The 11,768-nt window shown below is 36.8% G+C and overlaps 1 protein-coding gene and 1 pseudogene across 2 annotated transcripts; one reads left to right on the forward strand and one right to left on the reverse strand.

Annotated features, from left to right (window-relative positions):
- Positions 1 to 621: 621 nt before the first annotated feature.
- On the reverse strand, positions 622 to 2,035 carry LOC136069891 (uncharacterized). Of its 2 annotated transcripts, none has more exons than XM_065778979.1 (2): positions 1,763 to 2,035; positions 622 to 1,044 (listed from the first exon to the last, which is right to left on the reverse strand). In XM_065778979.1, exons 1-2 carry the CDS (start codon positions 1,968 to 1,970, stop codon positions 785 to 787), a joined length of 468 nt encoding a protein of 155 aa, XP_065635051.1. In that variant the 5' UTR covers positions 1,971 to 2,035; the 3' UTR covers positions 622 to 784. The 2 variants fall into 2 exon arrangements, with proteins under 2 accessions (XP_065635051.1, XP_065635050.1); XM_065778978.1 differs by having other exon boundaries at positions 622 to 1,077; positions 1,763 to 2,034.
- Positions 2,036 to 6,670: 4,635 nt separating this feature from the next.
- LOC136069900 (uncharacterized) lies at positions 6,671 to 11,041 on the forward strand (annotated as a pseudogene).
- Positions 11,042 to 11,768: the final 727 nt, after the last annotated feature.

Below are 11,768 nucleotides of genomic sequence, written 5' to 3' on the forward strand. Positions count from 1 at the left end.
TAAAATGGCACACCATAGCAGCAGTTCTGTAGATATACTTTGAATGCGTATTTGGCATGTAATGGGGTCATGTTTAATTACTGACCCTGTGGTTTGGGAAAAATTAGTTCAATGGAAAATCATCAATCTGAAAGGAAAGGGCTTTAAAGCTATTTTATGTAAAGTGGCTTGGTAGGTTTCAGCTTAACACATTTGGATTCAAATGAAAAACACAAACTATGAAGAGGAAGTACTCACTGAGGAGCAAATAGTGAAGAGTAATGGTTGGGAAGTCAAAGCGAAGGCGGAAAAGGTTGCCCTGGCAGGAAACACTATCCTCCACAAAGATTTGTGTACTAACTGGGGGTTCTTGAGGGATGAGTATTAATGCAATTCTCTAATTAGTTTTGATTTTGACTTTGTTTCAGCTCAGTGTTGTACTCTTGTATCTAGACCAAGGTTGTAGCAGCTGGTTTAAATTGTTACTGTTAGAGTCTGGGTTGTAGTTGTTGGTACAAGTTGTAAATTGGTGTTTCTATCCAAAAAATAAATAAGATAAATTAGTTGCTGTGGCTCTGTTTTCACTAATACAGCTTTTTGAGTCCGGTTGATATAACAGTTTTGATACTTGGAAATAGGAAATGCAGAAAGAAAATTTTCACAGCCACATACATTTTATAACTTAGATTGGTCAGACAAACAAGTGCAATTAATAATCCAACTTGCCCGTATTGAATTCTCCAACATGATACAAGCATCAAGCATGCTTGGGATTAAAAATCAACAAAACTGTAGAGTGTTCACATTACTCATCCCTTGCCATTCTCTTCATGGCAATCTCCTTTGCATTATGCAATTCATCAATATATTCATCAGTTTCACTCAATTCATCCAAATCAGACTCAAACTCCTCATCGGACAACTCCTCATCATCAATATCATCGGAAGACTCATGTGTCTTCCCAACAATTTCTTCCATCAACTCCTTGTCAGCCTCCTCATACTTACCTGCCAATTTCCTCTTCAAAATCGCTTCAAAGATCGATGGTATTGCCTCTGCATCGCCTGCATAGAATTTATCTATGAGCTTTTTCAGCTCTGCAACCAGACCATTCGAATTTTATTAAATTTTAATTACAGAGACCAACAAATAAGACATTCTAAATGAATGCAAAAACAAATAAGATTATTCATAATAGGTAACTATCATAATGCAGATAATAAAACCCATAAACCCCTATATTTAAACAAATTCATGCTTTAACCAAAAAAAAAAAAAACCAAACTAAAATCTTAAATATTATACTGAAAATAATGAGAATTAAGAAAACCCAAAATTGAAAACATTCAGATTTTCCCTACTCTAAAATAATTATAATTCATAATTCTCAATCCTGCCTAGTCAAACAACTTGAGAATCCCAAAAAAAAAAATCCAGAGTAAATTGCAAATAGTTTAGGCCTTGAATTTCTTTAACTCACAAAATTTATTATTAAAAAAAAAAGAGAGATTTTAACCCCAAAAATTCAAAGAATAAACTGCTAAAAAATAGCAGAATAAGTTTCCTTCTAAACAAATTAAAATTTCTAACAACAAAAAACCCAGATAGCAACTCAAGTGTCTAACTAATCTACTAATCTCAATCACTAACACAACATGTATGAAATAATTTCAGTATTCAGAGACTGAATTTTCCCTCATTTTCGTGGCGAGGTTTCCCACTAACCAAACAGAGGGTAAGTTGAAAATTTTAAAAATTGAATATTATGATTTGGAAGATTACCTGGATTACTGATGTCTTCTTCATCAACGGAGGAATTGGGTTTTTGGGTATGGGTCAAATTGGATCCATTTCCATTTGACGAGTAGAGCCTGAGTCGTGACAGAGTCGAGGCAACGAGTGAGATGGGAAAATGATTGGGCTTGTTGGCGTAGAAAGTAGTAGCACTGCTTCTCATCAGTAATAGAGTTTGCTTCATGTAAATGTTCATCGCTGCTCTGCTCCTTTGTTTAGGGTTTTAGCCTCTCTTTTTGTTTTTGAGGGTTTAAAGGCTTTAATTACACTACTTCAACATTTTTGTTTATTTATTTATTTATTATTTTTGGGTTAAAGGGTATCTATTGAATTATTTATATAAAATGGGAATGTTAACTGATGAAATTATTTTTAGAAATGTTTTACAGAAAAATAATATAGTAGTTAATTCTTTCGACCAATTTTTATATTTTTCATAAAAGTGATGTCAAAATTTTTCTAAAATGGTTTGTTAACAATTGCGAACACTCATTAACAAGACTTTTTGAACCTGGATTACTGATGTCTTCTTCATCAACGGAGGAATTGGGTTTTTGGGTATGGGTCAAATTGGATCCATTTCCATTTGACGAGTAGAGCCTGAGTCGTGACAGAGTCGAGGCAACGAGTGAGATGGGAAAATGATTGGGCTTGTTGGCGTAGAAAGTAGTAGCACTGCTTCTCATCAGTAATAGAGTTTGCTTCATGTAAATGTTCATCGCTGCTCTGCTCCTTTGTTTAGGGTTTTAGCCTCTCTTTTTGTTTTTGAGGGTTTAAAGGCTTTAATTACACTACTTCAACATTTTTGTTTATTTATTTATTTATTATTTTTGGGTTAAAGGGTATCTATTGAATTATTTATATAAAATGGGAATGTTAACTGATGAAATTATTTTTAGAAATGTTTTACAGAAAAATAATATAGTAGTTAATTCTTTCGACCAATTTTTATATTTTTCATAAAAGTGATGTCAAAATTTTTCTAAAATGGTTTGTTAACAATTGCGAACACTCATTAACAAGACTTTTTGTAGGTTCCAGTTAGCTCAACTGGTAAAGTCTCTGATAGTTGTATAAGAGATCTGGGGTTCAATCCCCGCCTACACCAAAAACTGATTGGTGTCTTGGTCTGATGATAAAGATCTATTATCAGGAGCGAATGCTATAGGTTGAAAATCTCTAAAAAAAAATTAACAAGACTTTATTTATTTATTTATATAAGATTATATTAACGGGTATCCTTAGGGTAATATGGTTTACTAACAATTGTCCTAAGAGTACCCGTTCACATAACCCTATATAAAAAGTTACTGTTAACGGGGTCTACAATCACAATTGTTAATAAACCATTTTAAGAATGTTTTGATACTACCTTTATGGAAATAAAAAAAGTTATTAAAACATTAAGTTTTTTTTCCTTTTCCCATAAAACATTTCTTAAAATATATCACTAACAAATGCCCTTAGTACATCCATTAATATTTCTCTATATAAAATTGGGTTTTACTAACCTATGTCCTTAGGGTGTACATTAATAAACTATTTTAGAAATTTTTTTATGGGAAAATAAAAAAAGTGACTAGCTTTTTCAATTTTACATAAAAAGTTTTCTAAAATTGATTATGAATGTATATCTGGCATACATTAACAGAACCCATATAAAATTACTCAACTTTGCAAATCCAAGTCTTTTTTCCCCCCCTTTCTTTTTTTTTTTTCCTTCTTTAAAGCTTCAAATCCCAAGTTTTTCAAGCACAACAATTTATTATATTTTGTGTAACCTTGCATACCACATCTCTCTATATCAAAGTAGATTCGGCTTAGGTCTAATGCGTTAGTGCATTGGATATGATATGATACAGGTGTCTATACCTGTGGGTGCAAGGGAAGGGAAATTAAAATGCAGTCACCACCTAGTTATATGGTCTAGGAAATATGAATATTGTGTTCTTTCGATGAAGAACCTTTTGATCTTACTACTAGAATTTGGGTTCAAAGTTTATGTATGCTCTTGGGAAAGTGTTAGGCACCCAAGATCACGCAACCTTAAGGTTGGCCTCCCATCATTATGTCTTATATCTTAACCTTATTAAAAACCATTTAAATACTTGTATTCTAGACTCACACACACACTAACATGCATCTAGCAAACAACATGGCATCCTTAACCCTAAACACAAACTTATCCATCTATCCAAATAAAAGGGAGCCAAACATATAAAGGAAAACCCTAGCATTCATCTTAAACAAAACAGTAACTTAAACACGGCAGCAAGCATACCAACAAACAAAACACTTCAAAGACAAAACATTAACATATTAGAAACCCTAATCATACATCTAAAAACCCTAACACAAATGCATGAACGTTGTTAATGCATGACTTACCCTTTACTTACCCCTCAGCAACACAGCACCTATGGCTTCAATGCATGAACATGTGAATGAATGGCATAGCATTAAAACTAAGAAAACCCTAGCCTAAACCCTAATCTAAGCATGTGATAACAACAAACATGTTAAAAGGAAAACAAACAGTCATCGGGCTCGGAACATGTGGAAAATAGGCTTATTTAAACAAACACATGAAGGCAAAATAGAACAAACAAAGAATTATGATTTTTTAGGTAACCGCATCATGCATGCTATAACAGGTCTGTGTATGCATGAGTTTAGCCTACGTGCGCAGGCTAGATCATGCGTAAACAAATCCTTACCTAGAAGCCCTAATCAACATAGAAACATAGCAGAAGCCAAAACATAAAATCTAGCAATCTATCATGCTTAAAGATATGAAGAAAACCTAAAACTAGCCTAAACAAACATGTGCAAACATAAACTAAATAAAAGAAGCATATTAAATCAAAGATTAAGGCATAAAATAAAAAGAAAAGTTTTTAAAGCATACCTTAAAGCAAAAGCCCCTAGGCTAGATTTTTGATCGTTCCCTTCAGTCAAATCTATCACAATTCAATGAAATGGTGATTTGTAATCTTTAACTCAAAGGATTGGGACCAAGAAAGGTCCTAATCAAATAAAAAAGAGAATTGGGGGTGTTTAGTGAAAAAACTCCCTTTTGATTCACTACTTTCTAGTGAATCTTAGGTTTTGCTTATGGGATTTCTGTGTGTTTTAAAAATGTACTATGTAAGGCTTTTTATAGTGGAAAAAATGGGGTTTGGAACGGCTCCTAGACGATGCGGGATTTGTTCCAACTTCAGCAATTATTGCAAAAAACTTGTCTTTCTTATGCTTCTAAAACCTTAATTGCGTATGCAGGGATGTATCTACGTACGCATGCTTTAACTCGTGTACACAAGTCGTGACCCACGCACGCAAACCGAGGGCTACTTTGGTCATTTTATTTCTAAAAATAGATTTTTGCTCATTCAAAAGGTTATATTTTCCATTTTAACACTCCTCAAGTCAACTTAATATTTGATTGGGCTCTAAACTGGCCTTGGGCTTTAGAGTTTGAGCATCATTGGAGAACGGGGGCTCGAGTTGTAAGGGGTACAAAATACAGTGTCTACAAATGCCCCTCTTTTGATTCGTGAGCTTTGCTAAAGAAGTCAAAACTCTTTTTTTGATCCATTTCTTTAGTCNATTTCTTTCGAAATTGATCATTGAGTTTTTGTTGTGGGATGATATAAAATTGATCTTTGTGGTTTAATTTGATCGATTAGTTGAATTGGGAAAATTTTAATTTTCTAGGGCTTGAAACTACCCAAATTGGGGTTTTTGTTCAATTGAGCATTAATTGATGAAATAGACTTGTTTGATTGATTGATTTAGTCATTTTAATCTATTATCTAACTTGTGTAATGATCAATTGATCAATTTGTTGAGATTTGTGAAAATAGGTTTTCAAAATTTGGATTTTTTATATAAACTCTATGCTCAAGCCAATTTTGTGATTTTAAAGTGCAATTGAACTTATTCTCACTACATTAGAGAATGCATCATGTGTTGATATTGCTCATGCATCATATAGATTGTGATTTTCTATATTATTTCTGTTCTAACTTGCAGTCTGCCATTGGGTTTTTCTTGTATTCTTTTGTCTTTTCTGTCTTTCCTTTCTGGTCTTTAGCATTATGGTTAGGAAGACTAGAGCTTATAGGACCTCCACATCTACTACTTCTCCTTCCTTTAATAGTGAGAGGTTCCTTAGTGAGAAAAACCAGGAAACTTATAAGAAGTTGATCATTCATAGGAATGTATGGGCTGAGAGAATGGTCGTTTTAGATGAGTTAGATGGTGAGATTCAGAGAAACTTTGAGCATAGGGGTTGCTTCCTTTGTTAGAAATTTCACATCCCCCTTCGGCTGCCTTGATCAGAGAGTTTTACTCGAACCTCTCGGTCCACTCCTATGATTCCAACACTTAGGTGAAGAGTTGGCTATGGGGTGAAGAGTACACCATTACTCCTTCCGTAGTGGCTAATGCTCTTGGGGTGCCACTAGTCCAGCATTCTGTTTATCCTTAGGATGAATTTCCTCCCCTAAATAACATTATATTATTTATTACTAGTACTTCTATCTAGTAGGGTTCTAATCCTCGGATCACCTCTCATGAGTTGACCGAGATTCATTATCTCTTTTCCTAAATTTCTTGCCATTCCATTTGGCCTATCTTTCACATGCACACTATTCCTTTAGAGAGATGTGCATTTTTGTGTGCCCTTGTCACAGATGCTCCTATGAGCTTTCCTCATCTTTTCATTCGTTCTTTGATTAAGGTTCATAGGAGTAGTTCTACTACTCATGCTCTTTCTTTCCTGTTTTCATTCATAGGATTTTGTTACATTTAGGATTAGCGTAGTTTCTGACATTTGAGCCCATTCATATCATAGCTCCTTCAGGTGCCACCTTTCTTAGGTAGAGGGTTACTCAGATGCGAGCTAGCTCTAAACGCCCTAGAGTTAATTCTTCCTTTTCTGGTGCACCTTCTCCTCCTCCTCCTTCTACTTTAAGTGATCTAGCTGCAAATGCTTATGTTGATCTGACCGCTGTTGCTCCTCCTCCACCTTCTGCTTCAGATGTTGCTAGCATTCATCGTGATTTGAACACTGTCATGACCATTCAGGCGACTCATGGTCAGCTGTTGGTGGACGTGCTTACCGAGCTTCAAGCTTTGAAAGTAGTTTTGTCGAGTTTTAGATGATCCACCACCTCCTTTTGATGATGAATGATTGTCCTTTGGCAATTCATCACAAAAAGGGGGAGTACATATGGATAGGAGATTTTTGATTAGGGGAAGATTTTTGTTGTTTTGAGCTGTGGAGCTTTAGATTGTATCTAGGTGCTTCATCATGTATTTATATTTTTTTGGCTCATGATGTGTTTTGTTTTATTTGAGTTGTCTATGATAGGGGAGATATTGTGATGTGTTTATTTCTGTTTCTTGTTTCACAGTGTGCTACATTGATTATTGATTTATATTTATGAGGTTATTCATGATATATGTCTTGTAGTTTATGTTATGTGAAATCAAGAATTTATTTTGTTTTACTTGTATTTTCACATGTGTTTATGTGTTTGTTAAGTGTTACAGGAATATACAGGTTGATTCAGTCGTGCTGCTAACTACACTTGTAACTGATAGATAGTAGTTAGGTTGAATTTGTTTTTGTTGGGCAATGTTTTGTAATGGGCTATTTTTGTAACTTTGAGCATTTTATCCAGTTTGTATTTTGTCACGGATTGCCAAAGGGGGAGTTTGTTGGGTTCTAAAACTTTAGGTTTAAATGTATTAGAACTTCATTTTATAATGTTGGCAAACCATGATCAAAACATTTAGTCTTGGTTAGACTTGCTCAAAGTAGGTTTATGTGTAAAGTTAGAATCGAATATACCATAGGATTTACTGTGTAAATCTACCTGGTTCGCTTGATCAAAAATTAGACTTGATCGATCGAAGCTCGCGCAGATTTTTTTTTTTTTTCTTTTGCAGAATTTTCCAACTTAGCCTAAACCCATTTGGTGTGTAGGGTTTTATATTTTGCCCTGGGTATAAAAGGAAAAATCCTAGCCATGTTTTTAGTTATTGCAGTTGTTGTTTATACTGTGTATGTGAATCTCTTGTGAGATCTAGAGATGTTTGCCTTCACATATACTTAGGGTTATCAAGAATCAAGATTATGTCAAGAGCTTAGTGATCATTCAGTTGCTGCATTAAGAGCTAAAAGATACATAAGCGAAAGTGCTTGTACTTGCTGTGGATCTGAGAAAGTAGTTCGTGGACTTGGAGCTGTCATCTGGTCATGGAAGTAAGTTTCTTACTCGAGGTAGCAATATGATGTAAGTGGTCTAAGGCGTTATTGTGTAAACTTCAATTCTTTCATAGTGGATCTGTTTTACCTCAAGGATAGCTAGGTTAAATCCTCCCCATGTGTATTTGAGAGATTGTCCTCAGGCTAAGGAGTGTCCACATGAGTTCGTTGAGGTGTCTACACAGGAATAAAAACCTTTTTTATATTCTGTTGAGAGTTCGGATTACTCCACCTAAGTAGAACGAAAAAGAGGAATTGGAAATTCAAAGGGGGAGCCAACAAAAGCTTCGCTTCCGGTAGCTTGCTGACTCTCTTAGTTAGAAGAAGGCTTTTTGGCGAATTATTTAGATCTGGGTAGAGTCTCACTCAGTAAAGAGAGTTGTAGGTTCGTAAGATCATGAGAAAGTCCCCTTTACTTGATATTATATTAGTAAAGCGCTAGCGCGCTACAACTAGCATAACAGCTTGCGGAAAAGGCTCGTTGAGCCCCTACTCCTAAGCTGGAACAACAAGCAACAGATTAAGCGCATCTTTCCCCTTTCTATTAGTAAGGTTGTCAAAAGGCTTTCCTTGAGTTTGATTGCAGTAAGGGGCGCTAATGTGCAACCGTTTTCAATAAGGGCTCCTGAACCTAGGTGCCTATAATGGCGCCCAGATCGCAAAGTGGCTAGGCTTGGCTTGTTCCTTTGGTAGCTCTTAACAGCCTTTCGCTTGGGCACCTAATCGAGGGTGCCTTTCTCTGCGCTCACCTGCCCCTTACTGCACCTTTAGAAAGGAAATGAAGGTAGCCAATTTTTTCTCAGCTTTCGGCTAGGCTTGATGACAACCTATAGCTACTAATGAGGACCGTTCCACTCGTGCCCCATTGGGCAGGTCTTTCTTGCACTCACCTTAAGGAACCTATGGCCATTTTTATATAAGCCGAAGGTGACCACTAAATTGTTTGAATAAGACGTACTAGTAACTGACCGAAGGAGAAAGACTAAGACAACTCTTTTCGGGTTATGCCATAAAGAAAGACATGTCTCTCGGTCTCCTCGATACACTCCCTTAGACAGCTTGCGTGAACAAAAAGGAGGCGTACTAAAGGTGCTCTCCTTTCGTAAGTTAACAAAGTAAGGGGGATTTTTCTTTCCACAAAAGCAGCTAGCAAGGGTTCCAAACCTTAAGTTACTTAGTCAGTAAGTCCATTTACCAGTATGGTGAAGCAAGGAAAGCAGCTAGAAAGACAAAGAGCTAATGATGACTAGCTTTAACAGGCGCCTACTCCTCGAACTTCCATTTCAATGTGTCTTTCCCAAAATCTTTGGTATGCCTTTTCCTGGTAAGAAGCAATGGGAAAGTCAATAGGGAAATCTAGGGTTCAATATCCCCTATGTTGAAGAAAGGGGTGGATGCTTCCCTCTGAACCGGTTTTTCATGGATAAGGGTATAGTCTCACTCCTTCTATTGAGGGTTTTCCCTCTCTTTGAATTTAGCTTTCTGCTTCAAGTTCGCCAGCAATGGAAATCTTTCTCGACTCATAAATAAGGGATGTAAGATTCCTAAACCTTAACAAAAAGGACTGAGCTCTGCGCATCCCTTGATCTCTGCCTAACCGGGGCTAGGCTAGTTTCAGTCTTTGGTTCTTGACTTGATGGGATGGGAGTCACAAGGCTTTAAAGAAAGCCATCTCTTATACTACCATCGATTGACAGAATGGAATGACCAAAAAAAGAAGTGAAGTTAAAAAGCCGTATGATAGGTGGTAACTATCTTTTACGGTTCAAGGGGTAATCGGCGTACTCCGATCAGTGGGGGGAATCTTTGGCTCTATCGAACATACAGGGAATTGGAGGTAGCATTCCACCAATGTTAAGTCATGGACTGGTTCCTTCAGCCCTTTTTCTATGTGTTGTGACTGACATAAGACTCAACTTGTTAGATATTACGGAGGTTTAGTGAGCACCATGCTAAATCTCTCTACCATTTCCTTCTCTTCCACTTTGGCCAATATGAGTTCACCTGGTACTAGCAGCTTTATCAGGGAATTTCCCATCTTAGTAGGAGCTTTCCAAAGAAATAGCTTAGTAGCCACATTAGCAGCGCTTGGGATGATTTTAGGGCGGCATATTCCCTTTGGCTATATAATCGTCTAGTTTCTAGAAATTTAAAACCCAATTTCCTCCATAAATTCCTCGATCCAAATGGCAGGGAAGTTTCCATATTTATACATTTCCTTGTTGGAGGGGCGATTGTCCGTTGAACTACCAAAGAAAAAGGGTAAACCAATGTGATCATGACATTGTAGGTGCTTGCGATGGGACGGATGCGACTTCCCTCAGTTGGTTTGGGTGGCATAGCCCGTTGCGGAAGTCCCCCCTTTTTTTGATCCATTTCTTTAGTCTGGAGCCAAAGCTTTACTTTTAAAATAAGGCTGGCTCGCGCAAGGGCGCTCACGTTTTTTGGCTGAGCTGTATCTTGCTGGGTGGGACCAAAGGAAAGAAAGAACGAGGGGCAACCATGCATGGTACTTCTCGACTGTGTCTCCAAGGGACAGTTGAACGAGCGACTCATGAATGCTGCCGGGTTGGACGAGCCAATAACTCGAACGTGTTCGGTTTGTTTTTTGAGCAAGAATCACAGCGTTACCTTACCTTCACCATGATACGGACTCCAAGTTCTTATGGCAGAGCACGAGGAGATTTTTCATCAATATGATGATGGGAATGGAAACCAGAAGCACAACTGGGGTCTTCGTGGTCCAAGATAATAAAACCATCCGTAAGAGTAACGTAAGCATGAGACTTTTTGGTGGTACCGGTGAACTAGATGGCCGCGGCGATGGAATTTGGGACGGAGGACTCATAGTATCTTTCTTCTCTAGATCTGGCAAAAGCGAAAGACCTCCTAACGTAATTCGAATGGAGGCTAACCTGACCGTTGAGCCCACTCTAGCCTCGCAGGGCGAGCCCCTGTGGTTGCGAGCTAGAGCTGCCATAGCTCATGGCTAGAGCAATGGGAGGGGGCCCGGCAAAGAGAACAGTAAGGATAACGAGCCCTAAGGAATTTTTTTTTTTTTTTTAGTAATGCTAGAAACACATGAAATCTCACAACTTTTACCATAACTTGTCACGTGGCGAGTTGTGAAATACACCCAAAAAAAAAAATTCTTACGTTATCCATCAACCAATGTTCGTAGGAAATAAAGATATCATTTGATAGTTAAAATATAAGACATTATATCTCAAATTATTATAAATATTAATTATCAATTTACTGAATAGTTTGCAAAGAACTAGGTGATAGAGATCAAAGCATAAATTATGACATTCTCTTTTAACAATTACGTAGCCCTTTGGTAAGATTAGGGATACATTGATTTTATTTGTGTATCATCCCTAGGATGCAACAAACTAGATCATTCATTGTGCATGTTATAAATTTGAACTTGCTTAATCTATTCAATTGCGACCGTATAATGCAATCGCATTCTCTGCTCCAATTGCTGTTTTTGTTTCTGTTTTCCTGATTTATCCACTAGGTGAGTCTGGTTGGTTGAATAAACTAGTTGTTAGCACATACAGTCATACAATGTACCGAAAAGTTACAACGTTTCATTGAACTTGTTTAGGTTGCATTAAATATACTTTTCACCTATAATACAACGTATCATAAAACTTACTTATTTTGGTTGCATTTTTTTAAAGGCCAAACAAGCTTCTTATTTAGGTTGCATTA

The sequence above is a fragment of the Quercus suber genome, unplaced genomic scaffold, assembly GCF_002906115.3.
Source record: "Quercus suber isolate HL8 unplaced genomic scaffold, Cork oak 2.0 scaffold_195, whole genome shotgun sequence".
Lineage (NCBI taxonomy): Eukaryota > Viridiplantae > Streptophyta > Magnoliopsida > Fagales > Fagaceae > Quercus > Quercus suber.